Source organism: Athene noctua, chromosome 22 (genome assembly GCF_965140245.1).
Source record: "Athene noctua chromosome 22, bAthNoc1.hap1.1, whole genome shotgun sequence".
In the NCBI taxonomy this organism is placed as follows: Eukaryota; Metazoa; Chordata; class Aves; order Strigiformes; family Strigidae; genus Athene; species Athene noctua.
Window position 1 is genome coordinate 7027062 of NC_134058.1, and position 18321 is coordinate 7045382.

An 18321-nucleotide genomic window follows, 5' to 3' on the forward strand; every position below is an offset into this window, starting at 1 on the left:
CCGCGGGCGGCGCAGGCGCCCTTCCCGCGCCCGGCGCCATTGCGGCTGCTCACGGCGAGCCCGGCGCCAGCGCCCCGCGGCCCGGACATGGCCACCGACTCCTGGGCCCTGGCCGTGGACGAGCAGGAGGCGGCGGCCGAGTCGGTGAGCGGGGAGCGGGAGGGGGGGAAGCGGCGGCCCGGGGAGGGGGGGGCGGCCCGGCCCTGAGGCGCGGGGTCCCCGCGGCTGCGCTGCCGCCGCCTCCTCGCAGCGAACAGCGAGCGCCGGAAAACCCTTTTCTCCCCGTTTTCTTTTCTGGCGCATCAGAGGGGCTGGGAGGCCCCTGCCCTTCCCCTTCCCGGCGGGGCCCAGCCTGCGGCACCGCTTCGGGGCGTCCCTGGGCCTGGGGTCTGCCTTTAGGAGCAAAAAACCCCCTTTCTTCTTTTTTTAAATTTTTTTTTCCCCCTTTTCTTTTTTTGAGTATCAAAAAGTCAGCAAGGCCCCCACCCTACACCCAAACACAGCCCTGGCAGCACCACCACTTCAGAGCTGGGTACCAGGGGCCAAACCCGTCCCTTTTTCTCTCCTTTTTATGTCAGCATTCTCTCATTTTTATGACAGCATCTATATTTGTTTGAGGCGTTGAGTTTTTTTCTTTTCCTGAGCCCCTCAAGCGCTGCGCTTTAGCATAGAGAGCATTAACTCGGCTTCTGGATGTGTGGGAGGACCCTCAGGGTTCCTCTCCCTGTCCCATTTTTGGTGGCAAAACAACCCCTCGGTGGGAGGGACTCGGTCTGGGACAGCTTGTGTCAGCCAGGACTCTGCTTGGCTTGAGTTTCCATCCTGGAATGTAAATTTTCTCCCGTTTGTGGTGAGCGGAGATGCAGGGGCAGGAAACAAACTCCTTCTACATGTTGTTGTTACAGCTTTGAAAAAATTTGTATTTTTTGTTGAAATCAAGTTCATCTCACTCACTTCATCCCATTTACCTCCGAGCACGGGTTTTTGCTGGGGCCTGTGCAACAGTTCTAGCCAGCAGTAAATCTGGAAGCCTCCATGAAAGCTCAGATTTTCCTGGCCAGTAGTAAAAGGTAGGTATGGTAGCCTTTGAGTGACTCTTAATTTTGTGTTTTTCCTCACTTGTAGTTGAGCAGTTTACACCTGAAGGAGGAAAAAACCAAACCAGATGCCAATGGTGAGTTACAGCTGCTCAAATGGCCTTAGAAAGGGTGTAATGTTTTTCCGTTGGGTATGGAGCGCTGTTGCCAAGGTAAATTCCTGATTAGTCAAGATATTCCAGAAAAGGAAACATAAAGCTAAGATTAAACAGCGATGTAGACTAAATATCTGGCTCATGCTCTTCTTCTGCTAGGCTAACTTTTTAAAATCATGGTTTACTGTATTCAAGGAGCTGTGCAGGCAAAATCTGTTGGTATGGTTGATAAACTTCAATTTGGCAGCACAGATAAACTTCAATTTGGCAGCACAGAGCAAGCTGTAACTTGGGTTTCTTCTGTGCGACAATACAGCAGGGCTCTTGTCAAGAAAATGGGCTGGTTTGTAGCTTTTCCCACAATATTCAAAACTTAAAACACTGTGGGTAGTGCCTGAGCTCACATCTGCCCCAAAACCATCTGTTTTCATTTAGGTGCTGTTGTCAAGGCTGATGACAACATAGAGAAGACGGAGGATGAGGAGAAGGGTAAGTGCTGCCTTGAAATAAGCTTGGGCAAGGAATGTTGAAAATAAATTAATTTTGTATATACTTAAAGTAAGTCTGCCTTATGTCTCAGGATGGATGATCTTGTATCCTGCCCCAAGGACTTAATTGTAAGACATGTCCTTCCTCCATAATACTTTTAAAGCCATTGGGTCCTGTAATAACTTGGGAGACTCCTGGATTAGAGTGGAGAGAAATAAGGGGATAGCAGTATCCTCAAAGGCAGGACTGGATACAGGAGCAGTTGGATAACCTGGAGCTGGAATTGCAGTAGCAACCAACATGTTGCGTTTATGAAATGGCTGTTAAGAGGTGGGTATCGGCTCTAAATCTTTCAGAAGGTGGCTTTAGAAAACAAGAGTTATTCACAAAACCCCAAAGTGCAGCAGTTTTAACTTTCTGTTTTGATCTCACTTATCCTCAGCCCTTGCTGCATTTCAGCCCTGGAATCTTTCAGAGTACCATTTGTCCTCAAACTTTCCTTAAAAAGATAAAAAAACCCCTAAAAGGTGTCTGCCCAAGTGTCAGGTAATAGTGAGGCTTTAAGAGGCTTTTAACCCCATCTCGCCTTCTAGTTAGATGCTTGGTTAAAATGTCTGAAATAAGCAGAGTTCTGTATCTGTTAAGGTCCCCCTTAAAACGATGCTCGCTTTGGTTTGTCTTCCTGGATGTTAAATGTGAATCTTGGGATATCTAGATAGTTGTCTCATTCAGGAAGTTTGGGCTCTTTTATGACGTTGCTCTGTAATAGAGAATTTCGGTATTTGGATGCATCTTGTCCTTTTTAACTGGCTCAGTAATTCAGTGTTTCAGTGGGAGTGACACCTGAAACAGGCTGTGATTTATTTCTTTTTCCTGCCTGCTTTTTTCAACAGAGGACAGAGCTGCCCAGTCCTTGCTGAACAAGCTAATTCGCAGTAACCTGGTTGACACAACAAATCAAGTGGAGGTGCTGCAGAGGGATCCCACATCACCCCTCTACTCCGTGAAGTCTTTTGAGGAGCTGCGACTGTAAGTGCCTGTCAGTTCAGAGCTGCTGGAAGGGTGAGCTGGGATGAGCCAGAGCCTTCTCTGCATTGAGCTGTTAAAACCTGTGAACAGAAATATTAAGCAAGCTCCCTTATGACTGTATTTTTCAGCGTATTGTCTGGTGCACTCGGTTGTAGGAAGCCTCGTTCTTGAACTCAGGGAGAGCAGCGTTGACTCATTTTTGGTGTAACTGCAAGAGCAGATGTGAGTTTTGAACTGGTCAGATAGCTGCAACCTCCCCTCGTGTCCCGATAGATTCCCTGGCTGCGTAGGAGATACCCCTTAAAAGTGCATGGGTTTACTGTTTCAAGTTACTGCAAATCTGTCATTAATAAATTAGCGTATCGTTTATCGTATTATTTAAGTGCAAGGAGAATTATTTTATCTTGGTGCCTTGTGAAGGCTTCCATCTGCAACAAGCTCATTTTAATTCCTGATCTGTTTGGAGTATCACTGCTTTCTATAATCAGCTCTAGTAACACTAGTCTGAATTTTCACGTATGGTTTTTTGGTCTTCAGAGGCGCAGTGGAGCTCGTGGGTGATAAGCTGGCTGAGGTGGACAGAGGAGGGAGGGCTGTCCTTCCACGGGGTGATGGGAGTCACAGAGTGGGACATTTTGGTGTCGGAGGCATTGCGGTTGCGCAGCGAACGCGGGAGGCTTGAGCAGGAGTTCCAGCAGCACAGCAGTGTTTGGAAAACAGGAGGTTTGTTTTATTGACAGAAGTGGCGAACACAATCATTTTCTGTTCCTGTTTTCGGAGGGTTATTTGTGAAGGTCCAGCAGCAGCAGCGAGTAGTACAAAGGGAAAAGCTTTTCTTTGCGAGTGATACTGGATTTATGTACTGGAGACACAACTAGCGTTAGTGTCTTCTGACCCTTCCTGTTGAATACCTTTACCAGTGGAGCTTTCAAGCAGCAATGGCTGTACTTAAGGCATGTCAGATTTTTTTTTTTCTTTTAATGTGCAAAAGAGGCTGTCCCATTGGAATTGTTGTTGGTTATACTGATGATCTCAGTTTTGTTGCTCTTTTGCAAGCTCCACAGGGAAATCGGAGCTGATGAGTCTTTTCACTGTGAAATGTCAAGATGTCGTTTCACTTTGTTAATGTTAGTGGCTGAACGTCTACAAAAACAGCTGAGGTCCTGTAGTGCCTGTTAGACTAATTCCCATCTTTCAAAAGCCAAACAGTCCAAGTGACTTAATGATGGGGGCAGCCAGACTAATTGAGTCTTCATTTTGTTATGAGTTGGTGTATCCTTGGCAACTGTTGCAGAGTTGGGCTTTGTACGTCCTTGCTTCTGAGCAGCACAAGGTTACATTTTCAAAGAGCTTTTGTTCCAACCATCCTCTGAAAGTAATGTATGATTTTTTAAAAGCGTGTTGTGCTGAATAGGAAGTTCTTAACAGCAGGAAATGGTGGGCAGGAAGCCTGTCACCCGCTTTGAAAGGAAAGCCCTTACTTCTGAGCACTGCTAACAGCACTCCAGCAGCACTTGGAGGTCATCAGCTGAGAGTTTGCTATCACCATAACCCGAGTTTTAGGTTGTTCTTGGATCATCTTGTCTACACAAGAGCCTGCTGAGGCTAGAAAGCTCCCTTGAAAAAGCAACTGATGAGCGTTTGAGGGCTGGGTTATAACCATAGATCATTAGGTATAGTCACAGTGAACTAAGGTTATCAGTCCTTTACCAGGTCTGTGCGCTCAGCCAGGATCTGCTGTTACGATGTCAGTTTATTTTACAGAATCACAACTTGCTGAAGTCCTTACAGTGATTTCATGACGTTATACTTCATTCTCTTCCTCACATACTAAGGTTGCTTTGTCCCATGTTTGAGTCTTCAAGGAGTGATAATTTTGGTGCCGAGATTAGGCAAGGCTGAGGAAAAGGGATTGGCCTAAAGGACAGGATTAATGCTCTCCGTTCTGGGATTCCCGGGATTGTCTGAAAAGCTGCTTTAGAACAAGAAGCCCGGCGCTAGCCTTAGAGCTGTGACACATGCGTTTCCAAGTCGCTGTGAAAGGCAGGCGTGCAGGCTGACTTACTAAATCGAGGGGCTTTTGCAAAGCTTCTTTTCCAGACTTCCTGGGCTCACTTGTAGCTTCCCGGCACTGATCGTAGTCATTGCACCAGTGCGATCAGAGTGGGCGCACAGAAAGGGGCAGCTCTGGGTCTGGTTGCAAGACTTTTTCTCGCCTTTTTGTACACAAATGAAAACCAAATGTACTTTAATAGGTCACAGTATAAAAACTCCTCTGTTTTCAGGAAACCACAGCTCCTGCAAGGAGTTTATGCCATGGGCTTCAACAGACCATCTAAGATACAAGAGAATGCCCTGCCCATGATGCTTGCTGAACCGTATGTACACACACTTCCTGCTCCCTTCCAGTAGAGGAAGGATTTGAAAGATTTACTGTACTATTACTGAGCTTTGGAGGGGAGGATGGTGATGGGGAAGCTGTCTGGCTGTGGTGAAAGGGTTCCCATGCCACAATGTTTCTGTGGTCATGAACTGTGTGACAACAGTCCTGGGTTTGTCCTTTTCCTAGTGCTGGTACTGAACATGCCACGCCACGGCGTTCAGCAGAGGTCATACGATTTTTCTAGTCAGTGTAGTGGAGAAATAATGAGGCTGCTGTGGAACAGAGCTTCAGAAATCCTGGGTGGGTGGGAGTAGTTGGGATGCTGTGTTGCCTGTGTGGCTGGTTTTTCTCTCCGTGCTCCTGAGCTGAAGTATGTGAAGTGTTAAGACACTAGGGGGAGATGTGTAAAATGGAAAAGTACTGACAGATAATCACAGTTTTCCTTCCAAATCTTCATAATCAAGAGGTGCTGAAAGAGAGAGTTGATAGAGGACAGAAACTAACTTCTGCCCTGTGGAGCGTAGCTGTTCAAGTTAGGCGCCAGGCCAGAGCAGTGGTAAATCTAAAAGGTATTAAAATGCCACTTGCTGCGTTTTCCTTATTAAACCCCCTGAATGTGTTGTCTGGGTGGCTCATCTGGTTGGGCTCATGTCTGCTCTATGTTCTGCAGCCCACAGAACTTGATCGCACAGTCTCAGTCCGGTACTGGCAAGACAGCTGCCTTTGTCCTGGCCATGCTCAGTCGTGTTGAACCTGGGAACAAGTACCCACAGGTAAATTTTCTGGGATGTGACTGTTTTTGGGGGATTTCGTGGTGATGCAGTGCCACCTAGTGAAGAAGCTGGGCTTCTCTTGAGACCTTTGATAGTAAATTCATAGCTTGATGAATGGATCTCTGTGATGCTGTTTATGTAAAGTGCTTAGCAGGGGCGGGTGATTTGGGGACCTCTCAAAATGCCTTTAGTACAAAATATGTGGATTTTGTTCACAACTTGTTCCTTTCTCTCCCTCCTTTGCATCACTCAGGCTGCCATTGTTCTGTGAGGAGTTAAATTGGGAGGGGGGGGAAATATCATTCTAGGATAAATTAAATCAGAAATATTGCAGGCTGAAGGTGGTTAAGTAAGTGGAATTTGGGATGGAAGAGAAGGTATCTGTGACAATAGAGTGGAAATGCCAAGAAAGGGGATTTTTTAACCCAATTTCCTTATGAGATAGTTGAGCAGTGTTACCAAGGCTAGAATTCTTTCCGTTAAAAATGCTGTTCTTATCTCTTAGTTTAACTGTAGGTGTTAGGTTCCATGTCACTACTGTCCGTATATGTGCCCTAGCAGAGTATCTGCACTCTCAAGCCTGAGGAGCAGAACTGAACGCAGAAAGCCAGTAGGTAGGTGACTGTAACGTGTCAACTCATTCCCCTAGTTTCAGAATATAGAACTGATGGGCTTTCAGAAACCGTTCAGCTGCTCCCGTGTTCATCTTCAGGAAAACCTCCATACTAAGGATTTTTAAAAGCAAGTGTGATAGTGTTGCCCAGGACGTTGGTCCTCCCAAACACGTTATCCTTTTCTCCCTCCAGTGTTTGTGCCTTTCCCCAACGTACGAGCTGGCACTTCAAACTGGAAAAGTGATTGAACAGATGGGAAAGTTTTATCCGGAGCTGAAACTTGCGTATGCTGTCCGAGGCAATAAATGTGAGTAAGGTGAAACGCTACCAACAGACTGTAAATGAGAAAGTGATGTGCGGTACAAACAGTAGAGCAGTCAGATGGTGAAACAGGCTAGTTCAGAGAGGGGCAGAGCGTTTCACTGTCTGCACAGCCATCTTATGGAGGCCTTCCTTTCTGTCTCGGCAGTGGAGAGGGGTCAGAAGATCTCCGAGCAGATTGTAATCGGCACGCCCGGCACTGTACTGGACTGGTGTTCCAAACTGAAGTTCATAGATCCCAAGAAAATCAAAGTGTTCGTCTTGGATGAGGCTGACGTGATGATAGCAACCCAGGGCCATCAGGACCAGAGCATCCGCATTCAGAGGTAAGAACTCGGTGTACATTGCCTGAGGTGATTTTTGTTTCTTTTGATTATTGCTGTTTTGTAATGCAGGGACAGCAGGGCTAGATTCTTGACTGGTGTCTTCACCAATAAAGAAACAAGATTAAAACGATATATTTAGCTCTAATCCAGATGGTTAATTGAGGCAGAATGTCAGGGGATGACAAGCAGTTTCATTTTCTTACAGAATAAAAAGCCTGTCCCTGGAGCAGGGTTTATTCATTTTTAAGAATGCAAGTCTGGATGCCACTGGTCCATGAGGGAGCGATCAGGTGTTGGTAAGATTAGCATTAGTCCTTCCAGCCACTGAAATAACTGGTTTTGAGATTATTGTTCTGCTTTGCCCATAGCATTAATGCCGTCAGGAGATCAGAGGGGTGACAGTATTGCGTGGGAACCCTGCCCATTTTGTTCTCTCTTACAGAATGCTCCCCAGGGACTGCCAGATGCTTCTGTTTTCAGCCACTTTTGAGGATTCTGTGTGGAAGTTTGCTCAAAAAGTTGTTCCTGACCCAAACATTATCAAACTGAAGCGAGAGGAGGAGACGCTGGACACTATTAAGCAATATTACGTTCTGTGCAATAACAGAGATGAGAAGTTCCAGGCTCTCTGTAATATCTACGGTGCTATCACCATTGCCCAGGCCATGATCTTCTGCCATGTGAGTCCTTTTGGGGAGCGTTAGTCCCAGCAACCCCCTTAGCGTCTGCTATTGCTAAAAACCCAGCCAGGCATGCTTTTCAGAAAGAAACTGAGAACATGAATTGCCCTTTTCTTTGGCTTTTCTGGCTCCTTCTTTGAGGGAAATCTTGAGAGCCATGATGGCACTGGCTGGTTGGTTTGTCTGGGTTTGTCCATCCAAGCCATTTTTATTCTTGAAGCCCTCTGAAGCAAAGATAAAAGTAATGCAGTTTTCCAAAACAAAGTGCTACTCAGAACTACTGAAAAAAACCAAAATGCTGAGCTTGGAAAATGGATAAAACTAGAACAGGATGAGGGATGGGGAAGTCTTGTAGTTCTGCAGCCAGTGCATAGCTTTTCCCAGGACTCCATTTCCCTGGTAATTACCTGATAATTGGTGATATACCTCTGAGGTCTCCCTGTGAATCATACTGAGACTTTTTTTTTTCCCTCTGGAAGCCATCATAATAACTCTTAGGAAAAAAACAGTGCTGACAGTACCAGAACAGCCACGTAAAGCTAGCTCAGACAGGATAAAGCCTGTATTTGGAGCCTGCTGCAGCAGCAGTCTGCTTTTAGGCTGTCTCGAGATATAATAATATCAGACATAATCGGAGCTCAACCATCATAATTGGAAACTGTTTAATCCAAGAGTGCGTAGAGCCTCTGTTGGATTTCACAGCTACATTCAGCTCAAACCCTGACATTTTCCAAGCTGAGTAGTCTTGTTTACTTGACACTGCTTGCAAGTTTTTAGCGTACATACGTAATCCCTCATGGAGTGAAAGCTGAGGAGCAGAGCACAAAGAAAAGGTACTTTTTCTTAAAGAAGGGTTCCTGTGGTGGAACCGCAGGAGATGAGCTCTGATATTAGAACTGGGAGCACAAGTTGTAGTGGAGTGGGGGTGGGCACAGCACTTAGGAGCTGTTTCCTTTTGAGATATAAAAACTGAGCGGCCACTGAACTTCCAGTCCACCTCAGAGAGGTTTGTTCCCACTTTACAGCAATAAAACTTCCTCCCAAAGCCAGGCCTCGCTCTGTGTTTCAGACTCGGAAGACGGCCGGCTGGCTGGCGGCGGAGCTCTCCAAGGAAGGCCATCAGGTGGCATTGCTCAGCGGGGAAATGATGGTGGAACAGAGAGCTGCCGTGATAGAGCGTTTCCGAGAGGGCAAAGAAAAGGTGCTGGTGACCACAAACGTCTGTGCCAGAGGTAGGAGATGGCAGACCTGGGCCGGGGAGGGGCAGAAGCAGCAGTTCCTAAGATAACATACTGCTGGCCAGCTTGCAGAAAGAATTGGCCACCTCAAGTGTTCCAGCCTGGACAAATTAGGGTCCTTAAAATAATTCCTGGACTTCTGGGCTGCTGTGTCTGTGCATATAAAGATGCCTGTGGGCAAACACAGAACTCCTTGTAGGCTTCCTGCAGCTTGAGATGGAAAAGTCCATCTTGTGAGAACCTTATGCTTCTGGCACAGAGCCTGGCTTGTACTGCAGACCCTCAGTGGTTTAAAATAAACATGTTCCGAAATACGGAGATCTGAAAAAGAGTCAACTCCAGGAGGAATTTGTGTTGCAATTTGACATCCTAGAACAGTTAACACAACATAGTACTTGGAGAAAAAAAAAAACAAAAAAAAACGGGGGCCTTTACAGCTTTGTAGAGGAAGAGAGTGTTTCCAGACTATGTAAGGGCTGGTTAAAACATCTCTGACTGCTTTTCCATTGGCCATTTCAGTGGGATTCTCTGGTGTAACAGCTAGAGAGTTTTTATTTCAAAGTACCCCTTGTGGAAAAGATCCATTTCAAAGTTTGAGCCTGGCTTTTAGCTCTTCAGTGCAGAGGCAGCCACGCTGCAGCTCTCTGAAAGCTGCTGGAAACTCTGCTCTTGGGTAACCTGGTGACCAAACCACACGCAGGTCAGGCCAGAGGAGGCTGTTCCTGCTCTAAAATGTAGTTGTGTGATCTGATGCTTTCTTTTTATCAGGGATTGATGTAGAGCAGGTCTCTGTCGTTATCAATTTTGACCTTCCTGTGGATAAAGACGGAAATCCAGATAATGAGACTTACCTGCACCGGATTGGACGTACAGGTCGCTTTGGCAAGCGAGGACTGGCTATTAACATGGTGGACAGCAAGCACAGCATGAATATTCTCAACAGAATCCAGGAACATTTCAGTACGTACCCTCAGACTTTCTTCTTTCTCTAAAATCAGATGTTATTTCCACAGAATTTTGACTAGCTGTATACTGAGCAGGTATTTATTGAGCCTTAAACTGGCCGCAGAAGAGCCCATCAGCTGCGTTTGGTGTAATGTCTCAGGATTGTGAACTGCTACGTATGATAGGAGCAGAAATGAGTCAAGCTGTCTTGTTTGCTGGCTACCTGGATAGTCCTTAAAATGGATGTTCCAGAGGTGGGTAACATTCGTGTACCCAGATGGGCCTTTTATGAAAAGAAAAAAGCTTTTATGTTGTAGTTTTAAAACCTGACTGTTTCATGGATAAACCTGAACTCCTCAAGACCAGCTAAAGAAAGCAGATTTCCCTTGTCTGCTCTGTGTTACAAAATCTGACTTATTTCTCATCTTTGCCAGACAAAAAGATAAACAAATTGGATACTGACGACTTGGATGAAATTGAGAAGATAACTAACTGAAGTACAGCTGCTGGAACTGGTGTGTACCCTGCTGTGGAAGCTCTCCCACTACAATTGGATCAGCGTTCAGATTGGCACGCCTCTCAGCTAGTCCCGAAAAAGGACTCTTAAAGATATGAGTACACAAAAATTACCTCATTTTAAAAATTGCAGTTGGACTTCAAATTGTGCAACTATGGAGAGGAAGAGGAAATGTTTACAGAAGCTTTTAACATTTCTTAGTTTAGCCTTAAAACGGGAAGATTTTTTTTGAATTCTATGGAATATACTTGCCAAAAAATGGGCAATATGTAATTATCTAAAAGAAATTTAGGAAAAAAAAAAAAAAAGAAGCTTTATTGCCTTTAATTGCAGTAAAGCTCAGCATTAACCTAATCATTTAAAATTCAACAGTCAAATATAGAATGGAAAAAAAAAAAAAAAAAGAACAAATAAGGCAGCTGGTTTTTGGCTAAAAACTCAACTTGTACAAAATAGGATGTCATTCTCTTTGGCGCTCCCCTGAGCTCTTTAAGACTCATTTCTGGCTTCCTGATGGATTTGCTCTGCTTTTCCTTACGTAAATTGTCTTAAGGATGTCTCCAGTAGCTCATACTCGCAAACACAGGTGCTGTGTTGCTTTTGCTGGGCAGTATTTTCTTTTCATTTGTCCTTGATTTGTTAGAATGGCCACTCTACATAAAGCGGTGCGGTGGTGACAGTGCTTAAATACATACTCTAGAAGGTCAGCTGAAGCGTTTCACCTCGCCAAGGGGTAGGTGGGCAGGCTGGGGAGGGAGGGGCAGTATGAAGGGAACTGTACTAATCAATGTTTTTGAATAAATTCACCTCCATAAAATGCTAATCACTGTTGAGGTGGGGGTCGGTCACCTTTAGGCAGGTGGTGCCAGTTCTAAGATGCTGCTGCGAAGCTCTACATGAAAAATGTACAGAACTGCTGGGCTTCACCCATCAGTAATAGGAGTAAAATTTTGAAAAAATCATGATAGCTTGTATTGACCAAAAAAACCAACCTTTAGAACACCAAGTTTACATATTACAGTATGTTTCAGTACCAGAGTTTTGAGTTAAATTGCTCAGCCAAATTGCAGACGGGAAGCGCTCCACTTTCATTGTGCTCGTAGTGCAACAGGTCATCAGTCCCTCGCCCCAGGGTGATCCTTGCCAGAGCAGGAAGGATTTGCAACTTCTGTGCTCGGGTTTTATTTCGGTTGGGACCATTCTCGTGCGCACAGCTGAAAGCCTGTGGGTTGTTCCCCCAGCCCGGTTTCCAGGAGAAGGAGGCTCCTGAACTAGAACTTAGGGTGCACAGCTCTTTTTGGGGAAAATGGGACATGCGTGAGCAGCCATCGGCCTGCTACTCGGTGCAGGAATCACTTCAAAATAAATGTATAAATTGTAAATTTAACTAGGGATTTTCTTTGCAATTTTGGCCATCATATTCTGTTCAAAGACAGGAACATGGATCCTTTTACCAAGTAAAAAAAGGCTCATTTAAAATGTACCTAAAATTTTAGGAAATTGTGCACCCTTTTATCAATTTGTATAAAGGCTTTAGTGAAAAAAAAAAAAAACAACTGTTAAAATTAAACTTTTTGTATTCTGGGGTGTATCTATTTTTATTCTGTTGGAAACCTATTTAAAGTGGCAGGTGAGTGAGTGCTTGCGTGTCGAGTGGAAGACTTGTTTCAATCACCTACTTTACTAGTACAGCTGAATGACCTCATGACAGCAGAGTATTGGGTTGAATTGTCATGAAAGCTGCTGCTGGTCCTGTGTGCTGTTTCTAATGTACTTTTAATTGGAATAAAGAACACATACTGAACGATGATGCCTCTGCTGATTTCTTGCTTGAATATTTTGTTGTTGTTTAAAAGCCTTAGGAAAGGATGTTCCTAGCCAGGAGTCCTGATGAGTTTTCTATTTATGACCTTCTCAAAGCATCCTGTGATGGACTAAACTTCACCTTATTTAATGTTGAAATTTAATGCTGAAATGCAGCCCCTCACCCCAAAAAGGCCATTGAATGACTCGAGCGTGGCCAGAGAAGGGCAACGGAGCTGGGGCAGGGTCTGGAGCACAGGTCTGCTGGGGAGCGGCTGGGGGAACTGGGGGGGTTCAGTCTGGAGAAGAGGAGGCTGAGGGGAGACCTCCTGGCCCTCTGCAACCCCCTGCCAGGAGGGTGCAGAGAGGGGGGATGAGTCTCTGGAGCCAAGGCCCCAGCGCCAGGCCCCGAGGGAATGGCCTCAAGCTGCCCAGGGCAGGGTCAGGCTGGCTCTGAGGAAGGATTTCTGTGCAGAAGGGGCTGTTGGGCGTTGGAATGGGCTGCCCAGGGCAGGGGGGAGTCCCCGGGATCCCTGGAGGGGTTGAAGAGTCGGGCTGAGCCAGCGCTGAGGGATCTGGGGGAGTTGGGAATGGTTGGGGTGAGGTTCATGGTTGGGCTGGAGGAGCTTCAAGGGCTTTTCCTACCTAGATGACTCTGTGATTCTTAAAAGCTTCCTACCAGGAAGCTTGTTAAATGATACTGCACAATAAACAATGTCAGCTAAATACTGTTCTCCGCTAGTGCATAGTTGCTGCTAAGACCTCCCCTACATCCCCATGAGACTTTTGAGGGGAAGAGAAGGAGAGCTGGGGCGCAAAAGAAGTATTTTCCCTGCCCTGTGCTTCCCTAGATAAAGCCTTGATGTGGTTTTTAGAAAAGGAAATAAATACAATGCACATCTTTGGAGATGCTGTGGCCTGGGTGAGTTTGTTAGAGGAAAAACTCTCTATCTTAAGGAAAGTCCTCCAGCATGAGAAGTGCTCTCCACTGTGATCCAAGCTGCCCTTACTCTCTGTTCTTGGTTCAAGCATCAGTCCCCACACGCTCTCAAAGCTGCGGGGTGGTCACCATGTCTCTGGTTGGTGGCAGCGGGCAGGCCGGGGTCTGAGCCCTCCCTCCTTTGCTGCCATCTTGGGTTTAATGCAGGACGGCGACACAAACCAGGGAAGGCAGCTGCAAGGTGGTGTGGGCAGCACCCCACCGTCCAGAGCCTGATTTGGACAGTCCCTGAGGTATTTGCCATCAAATTAACAGCATTTCTTACTTCAGAGGAGATGCAATGGCTAAACTTCCTGTTCACATAAAGCATTTTAAGTTCAAGTTTCAGCCTAAAAGGTTTTATTGATTGTACTGCTACAGTATAAAAACATTCTGCAACTTAGAAGTAACATAGTATACAGCAAATCCGAGGGGAATTAACCACCCAAGCTGACTGAAACACACAAAATGGTTCCTGTGCCTAAAACTCAGGGAAATACCTTTCTCCCCACTGAGGTTTAATTCAAAGCACCCACGTTTCGATATCCTGGTCTCTCCGAGGACAGTGGGATTCCTACCGAGCAATCACCATCCCCTGCAGTAGTGGGTAACACTATTCCATCAGGTACCATTTGCATAAAGCCACTGGACCCTGAACACTTGCTTCAGCAGGAGATGCCTCGCTCTTGGTCACCACCAGGAGCAGTTTTCTACCACTGTTCTTTGTTGGTTTGGCAGTTACACAGGTTAAAAAAAAGTTGGGTTTACCTCAGAATATTAAAACTAGCCCATCTGTGTGGCAAGTGGTCTATTTTTTTAGTAGATTGAAGTACTCCCTTTGAATCATAAAAATTTCCATTAGAAACCTAGATTTTTTTTTAGCACAAGCACACTGTATTTATGTAAAACCTGCCAAGTTACCCTACCGGCCTTTTTTAATGATGGTTTAGTAAAACATGGCCTCCTGCCTGTGCCAACTCAGTCAAATCCGATTAATACACTTTTATTTAAAAATTCTCAAAGCAGCACTTTCTTTCTTGGACTTATTTCAGTGTGAAGGTGTTTTGTAACATCCCATCTTAACTATCCATCTATTCTTACCTATGGATCTCATGAGTTGAATGAGAGAAGGAAATCTAAGCAGAATATCCTGCTGCTCACCAATACAGCCAAAATAGTAAGTATTTATTCTTAAAAAGGCGATGTAGTCACACTCTCAAAAGCTGCACTGAGGTTATCCAGAAAGAGCTGAGCCCTTGAGTATATTACCATTGGTCTTGCAATTTAATACTTCACAATTATCTTATTAACCTGTTATTGCTGTTATTTCCAGATGGTTTTCAGGTTTGATCTCCTTTTCAGTCACTCGAGATGATGATTAGGATGATGATAACCTACTGAAGATGGTCCTCCAGAGTAAAGCAGTTTTGTCTTTACCTTCCCAGATAGGTGCCTCTGCATCCAGATCCACTCGGGGAAGTGGTGCCTTCCTGAAAGAGAGAAAATGACAAGGGGAGAGGTCTCGGAGACTTCAGTCTTCAATGAAGAACATGGGAAATTTCAAAAAAACAAAAAGACCAAGGATCGGTGGTGGTCAGGAAGAAGTTTGTGATGGCACATGTGAGGAAAAATGCTATATAGGTAGCAGGTATATAGACTTGAAATACTATCTCAACACATACACACAAGTTGGCTTCCAGGGGAATTTTGGGAAGATGGCAAGATGAAGAAGTAGGCCCAGGAAAGATCAGACTCTCATTTTTTCAGAAGTAATGCATCCCACTCAGCAGAACGACCCACGGCGGCATCTCCGTGCGCCTAAAGATCTGCGTCGTGCTGCTCTTCCCATCGGATGCACAGCACGGACTTGTGGAGAATCCCACATTCCTGGAGGGACCTCCTAAGGTCAGAGAAACTCCTTCGGGGCACCTCCATCGTTTCAATGCAGCAGCATTTGTATTTGGCTGACATTTTCTGTTCTGCCACAGCAAGGACCATCTGGAGACTGTCAGTGGGCTTGAAATGATGTTCAAATCTCTGACCAGAGGGGGATCGAATAGCGAGCAGCAAGCACGACTCTTCTTTCGGTGGCTCTTCCAAACCTAAAGTTGACATCAAAGGGCTTTCTTGCCTCATTTTCCTTCCCAGTTTCTCAGGACACTGCACGTGTGGGCTCTCTTCATCAGGGATGCCACTTTCTGACAACACGCTGACAGATCCTTGCTCTCTGGGAAGAGTTTTGATTTTTGGAGCATCCTCCTGCCCCCCACTCACTTTCAGCCGGTCTGTCTGTTCAGCCACCGCTTCCACGGCGCCGCTCCCTGCCCCTTTCCACCCGATGGAGGGGAGCACCCTGTACTTATTCAGGGAAGAGGAGGACCTCAAAGGCACTTGCTGCAGGAGCTCCGGGATTTCCTCAGGAGATACCTGGCTGGATGGGAATGCTGGTTTTGTGGACAATGCTCTCCGGCTGTTCACTAATCTGTGAGGAGTGGCTGGTGGCAGAGAAGATGGCACTTGGCAAGGACAGGCTTCCACGCTCTGAGAGTAACTGAAGCTTGGCCTCGTGCGTCCCTTGGCAGATTTTGGCCTGGTGCCGTGCATGTCGACAGCGTTTGTCCACGAGAAAGCAGCTGCTGTGCTGGAAGGGAAGGAGAGGTGAGATGGTGCTAAGTTCAGAAGAGCCGCTGTGGCCATTGCTTCTTAAGGCACCTGCAGACAGGGTAGAGAGAGAAAAGTTACAGGAATTGGCCAGAAGTCTTCTAGATTGCTTAATCTCCCTAGAGCTCCCACTTTCGTGCTGCGTGTCAGCTAATAAAAATAGCGATAAATCTGGTGTACCACCATGTGGGCAGGCAGCAATCCTCCAGTTCAGTAACAGCTGAGTCAGAGACGGTGGGATAGGTGTATTTATAGGTGCTGGCTTTGTCAGGAATTGTTTAAAGTTGACCCAGAGCACTGGGAAGTTGCACCCTTCCCAACTCAAAGTTTTTGATGGAAAGAACAGAAACATTTTTTTCCTGAAGCTAGAAACTCAGTGAAAATGGGAGATGAGTGAACTTCAAAAAATAGATCTGGCCTTTTCGCTGTTCCTGCAGTGACAGATTAAGTTCCCATTGTGGACTTTTGGGTAAGACTGACTGCACCTTGCTTTTCATCGTCAAAAGTCAAAAGACCTTTGAAAGTGAGTATATCTGATTCAATACAGAGAAACCCATTCTGACTCCTGCTGTGACCAAAAGCTGCTTAACAGAGATTGCTATTAACCCCATTAAAGACGAAACCATGTTCTGATGTGTGTTCCCCAACTTAAGCTGTGCTCAGTCCACTTGTGCTTTACCAGCACAAAACAGGCCAAGATCCCAGACAACCAGACCACAACCTCACAACATTTTGGAGAAGCGTGACAGGGTCACACACCTCCTCTTCCTTTTTGTAGGAGGAAAAGGAAGAGGTTTTCTCTTTGTGTAGCAGGATTTGTCATGGGGGGAAAAAAAAAAAGTCAACTTTGATCGCATGGCATTCTCCAATAATGATAAAGTTGGACTCACCCCAAAATAAACAAACAGGAAGGAACAGCCACTGTGGTTGTTCCACAACCTTCTGCCAGTGATGAGTTGTTAGTGCTTGTTTTCTCTTCCACTGCAGTAAAATGGAAACGCTCAGCAACCAACACTCAGCAAAGCCAAGGCAGAGTCCCAGCACACGGGCACACCCTGACCAGTGCCAGTACAAAGCTGCTTGGAGACAGAGAGATCTGTCCCTCTGAAGCCTCGAGCAGAGCTACAGACAGAGACATGGCGCCCAAGTGACGCATCGGAGTTTCCTAGGAACCTGTGGGAAGGAGGGGGGTGTGTGCCTTTCATGTACTGCCTCTAACAAATAAACTCTAGGGCAACAAGCTGTAGCTTGGCATCCTCTGAAGGGGAACTCTGGAGCGCATGGGAGCACTTAGCATGTACCACCAGTTACACTGTCAATTCAAAGAATAAAAACCCCAAAACAAACAACCTGCCAGAAGCCATGGCAGGACCCTCCAGAGTGAGGGTCTGTACTGCTTCAGAACAGCATACTGTAGAGGTTTACCATGAGGAGCTCTTTTAAATAAAAGGCTAACGCCTAAAAAGGCACGTTTTAGATTTGGGTGCCTGGGTGAGGGCTTGGGTCTGGGAACTACAGGCAGGGAGGGCTGTGCCCACTGATGCCCCCAAACACGGTGACCCCAGGGCCCGGGGAGGGCAGGCACCCCAAGCCCCCGACCTTACAGCACATTGTGCCACAGTCTGGCCCCAGCCCCTCAGCTAGGCCTAGTCCGGCCCCACAGCCAGGCCCCACTGCAGCCCAGCGCCAGGCCTCGACCCTACAACCCAACTCCACAGCCCCAGAGCCAGGCCGCGGCCCCTCAGCCAGCCTTGGGCCCTACAACCGGACCCTGGGACCTGCGCTGGGCCTTACGCCCGGCCCCGGGCCCTACTCCCGGCCCCGCCGCCCCTCACCTGCCGCCTCAGGCCGCCGCGCCGGCCGGCAGACACAGCCGCGTTGCCACGGCGACGCCCCACTTCCGGTCGCGCCACAGGCCCCGCCCCGCAACCACAGAGACTGGCCGACCGGAGTGGCGCCGGTCGCGGTCCTCCAGGCGCCATGTCGCGGCCCGAAGGGCGGTCAGGGCCGGGGTTCAGCCCGCTCCCCGCGCCCTCGCTCCGTGCCCCGGGGCTGCCAGAGCGCGGTGAGGCCGGGCCCACGGTGGGCTACCCGGCCTGGCTGCCCCGGCGCGGCGGGGATGGTCCTGAGGCTGGGTGTGGGTCTGAGGGATGGAACCAGGCCTGGGGATCCCCGGTGTGGGGGACACGCCTGGGCCGGGGACGGCAGCGACACGCTGGTGCCGGCGGGAGGGACATCCCTGGGCCGCCATGTGGGCTCTGCGCTGGGACAGGGAGATGTCGGGCCTTGATGGTGGCACCGGGGCAACCCCGCCACCTCATGCGGGGCCAGAGGCTTCGTCCTGACGGGCACAAGGGAGACAGGGGGTGGC

At 47.3% G+C, this 18321-nt stretch overlaps 2 protein-coding genes across 5 annotated transcripts; one reads left to right on the forward strand and one right to left on the reverse strand.

Annotated features, from left to right (window-relative positions):
- LOC141969157 (ATP-dependent RNA helicase DDX19B) lies at positions 1 to 10834 on the forward strand. Of its 3 annotated transcripts, XM_074924642.1 has the most exons (12): positions 1 to 144; positions 1126 to 1174; positions 1628 to 1681; positions 2575 to 2710; positions 4996 to 5088; positions 5764 to 5866; positions 6673 to 6787; positions 6950 to 7127; positions 7570 to 7807; positions 8877 to 9039; positions 9814 to 10005; positions 10425 to 10834. In XM_074924642.1, exons 1-12 carry the CDS (start codon positions 88 to 90, stop codon positions 10484 to 10486), a joined length of 1440 nt encoding a protein of 479 aa, XP_074780743.1. In that variant the 5' UTR covers positions 1 to 87; the 3' UTR covers positions 10487 to 10834. The 3 variants fall into 3 exon arrangements, with proteins under 3 accessions (XP_074780743.1, XP_074780744.1, XP_074780745.1); XM_074924643.1 differs by lacking the exon at positions 4996 to 5088; XM_074924644.1 differs by lacking the exons at positions 1 to 144; positions 1126 to 1174; positions 1628 to 1681 and adding an exon at positions 1731 to 2011.
- Positions 10835 to 13652: 2818 nt separating this feature from the next.
- On the reverse strand, positions 13653 to 17841 carry UBXN10 (UBX domain protein 10). 2 transcript variants are annotated; one of them, XM_074924808.1, is made up of 2 exons: positions 17786 to 17841; positions 13653 to 16001 (listed from the first exon to the last, which is right to left on the reverse strand). In XM_074924808.1, the coding sequence occupies exon 2, from the start codon at positions 15984 to 15986 to the stop codon at positions 15108 to 15110; it is 879 nt and encodes a 292-aa protein (XP_074780909.1). In that variant the 5' UTR covers positions 15987 to 16001; positions 17786 to 17841; the 3' UTR covers positions 13653 to 15107. The 2 variants fall into 2 exon arrangements, with proteins under 2 accessions (XP_074780909.1, XP_074780910.1); XM_074924809.1 differs by lacking the exon at positions 17786 to 17841 and adding an exon at positions 16841 to 16923.
- Between the last annotated feature and the right edge of the window lie 480 nt (positions 17842 to 18321).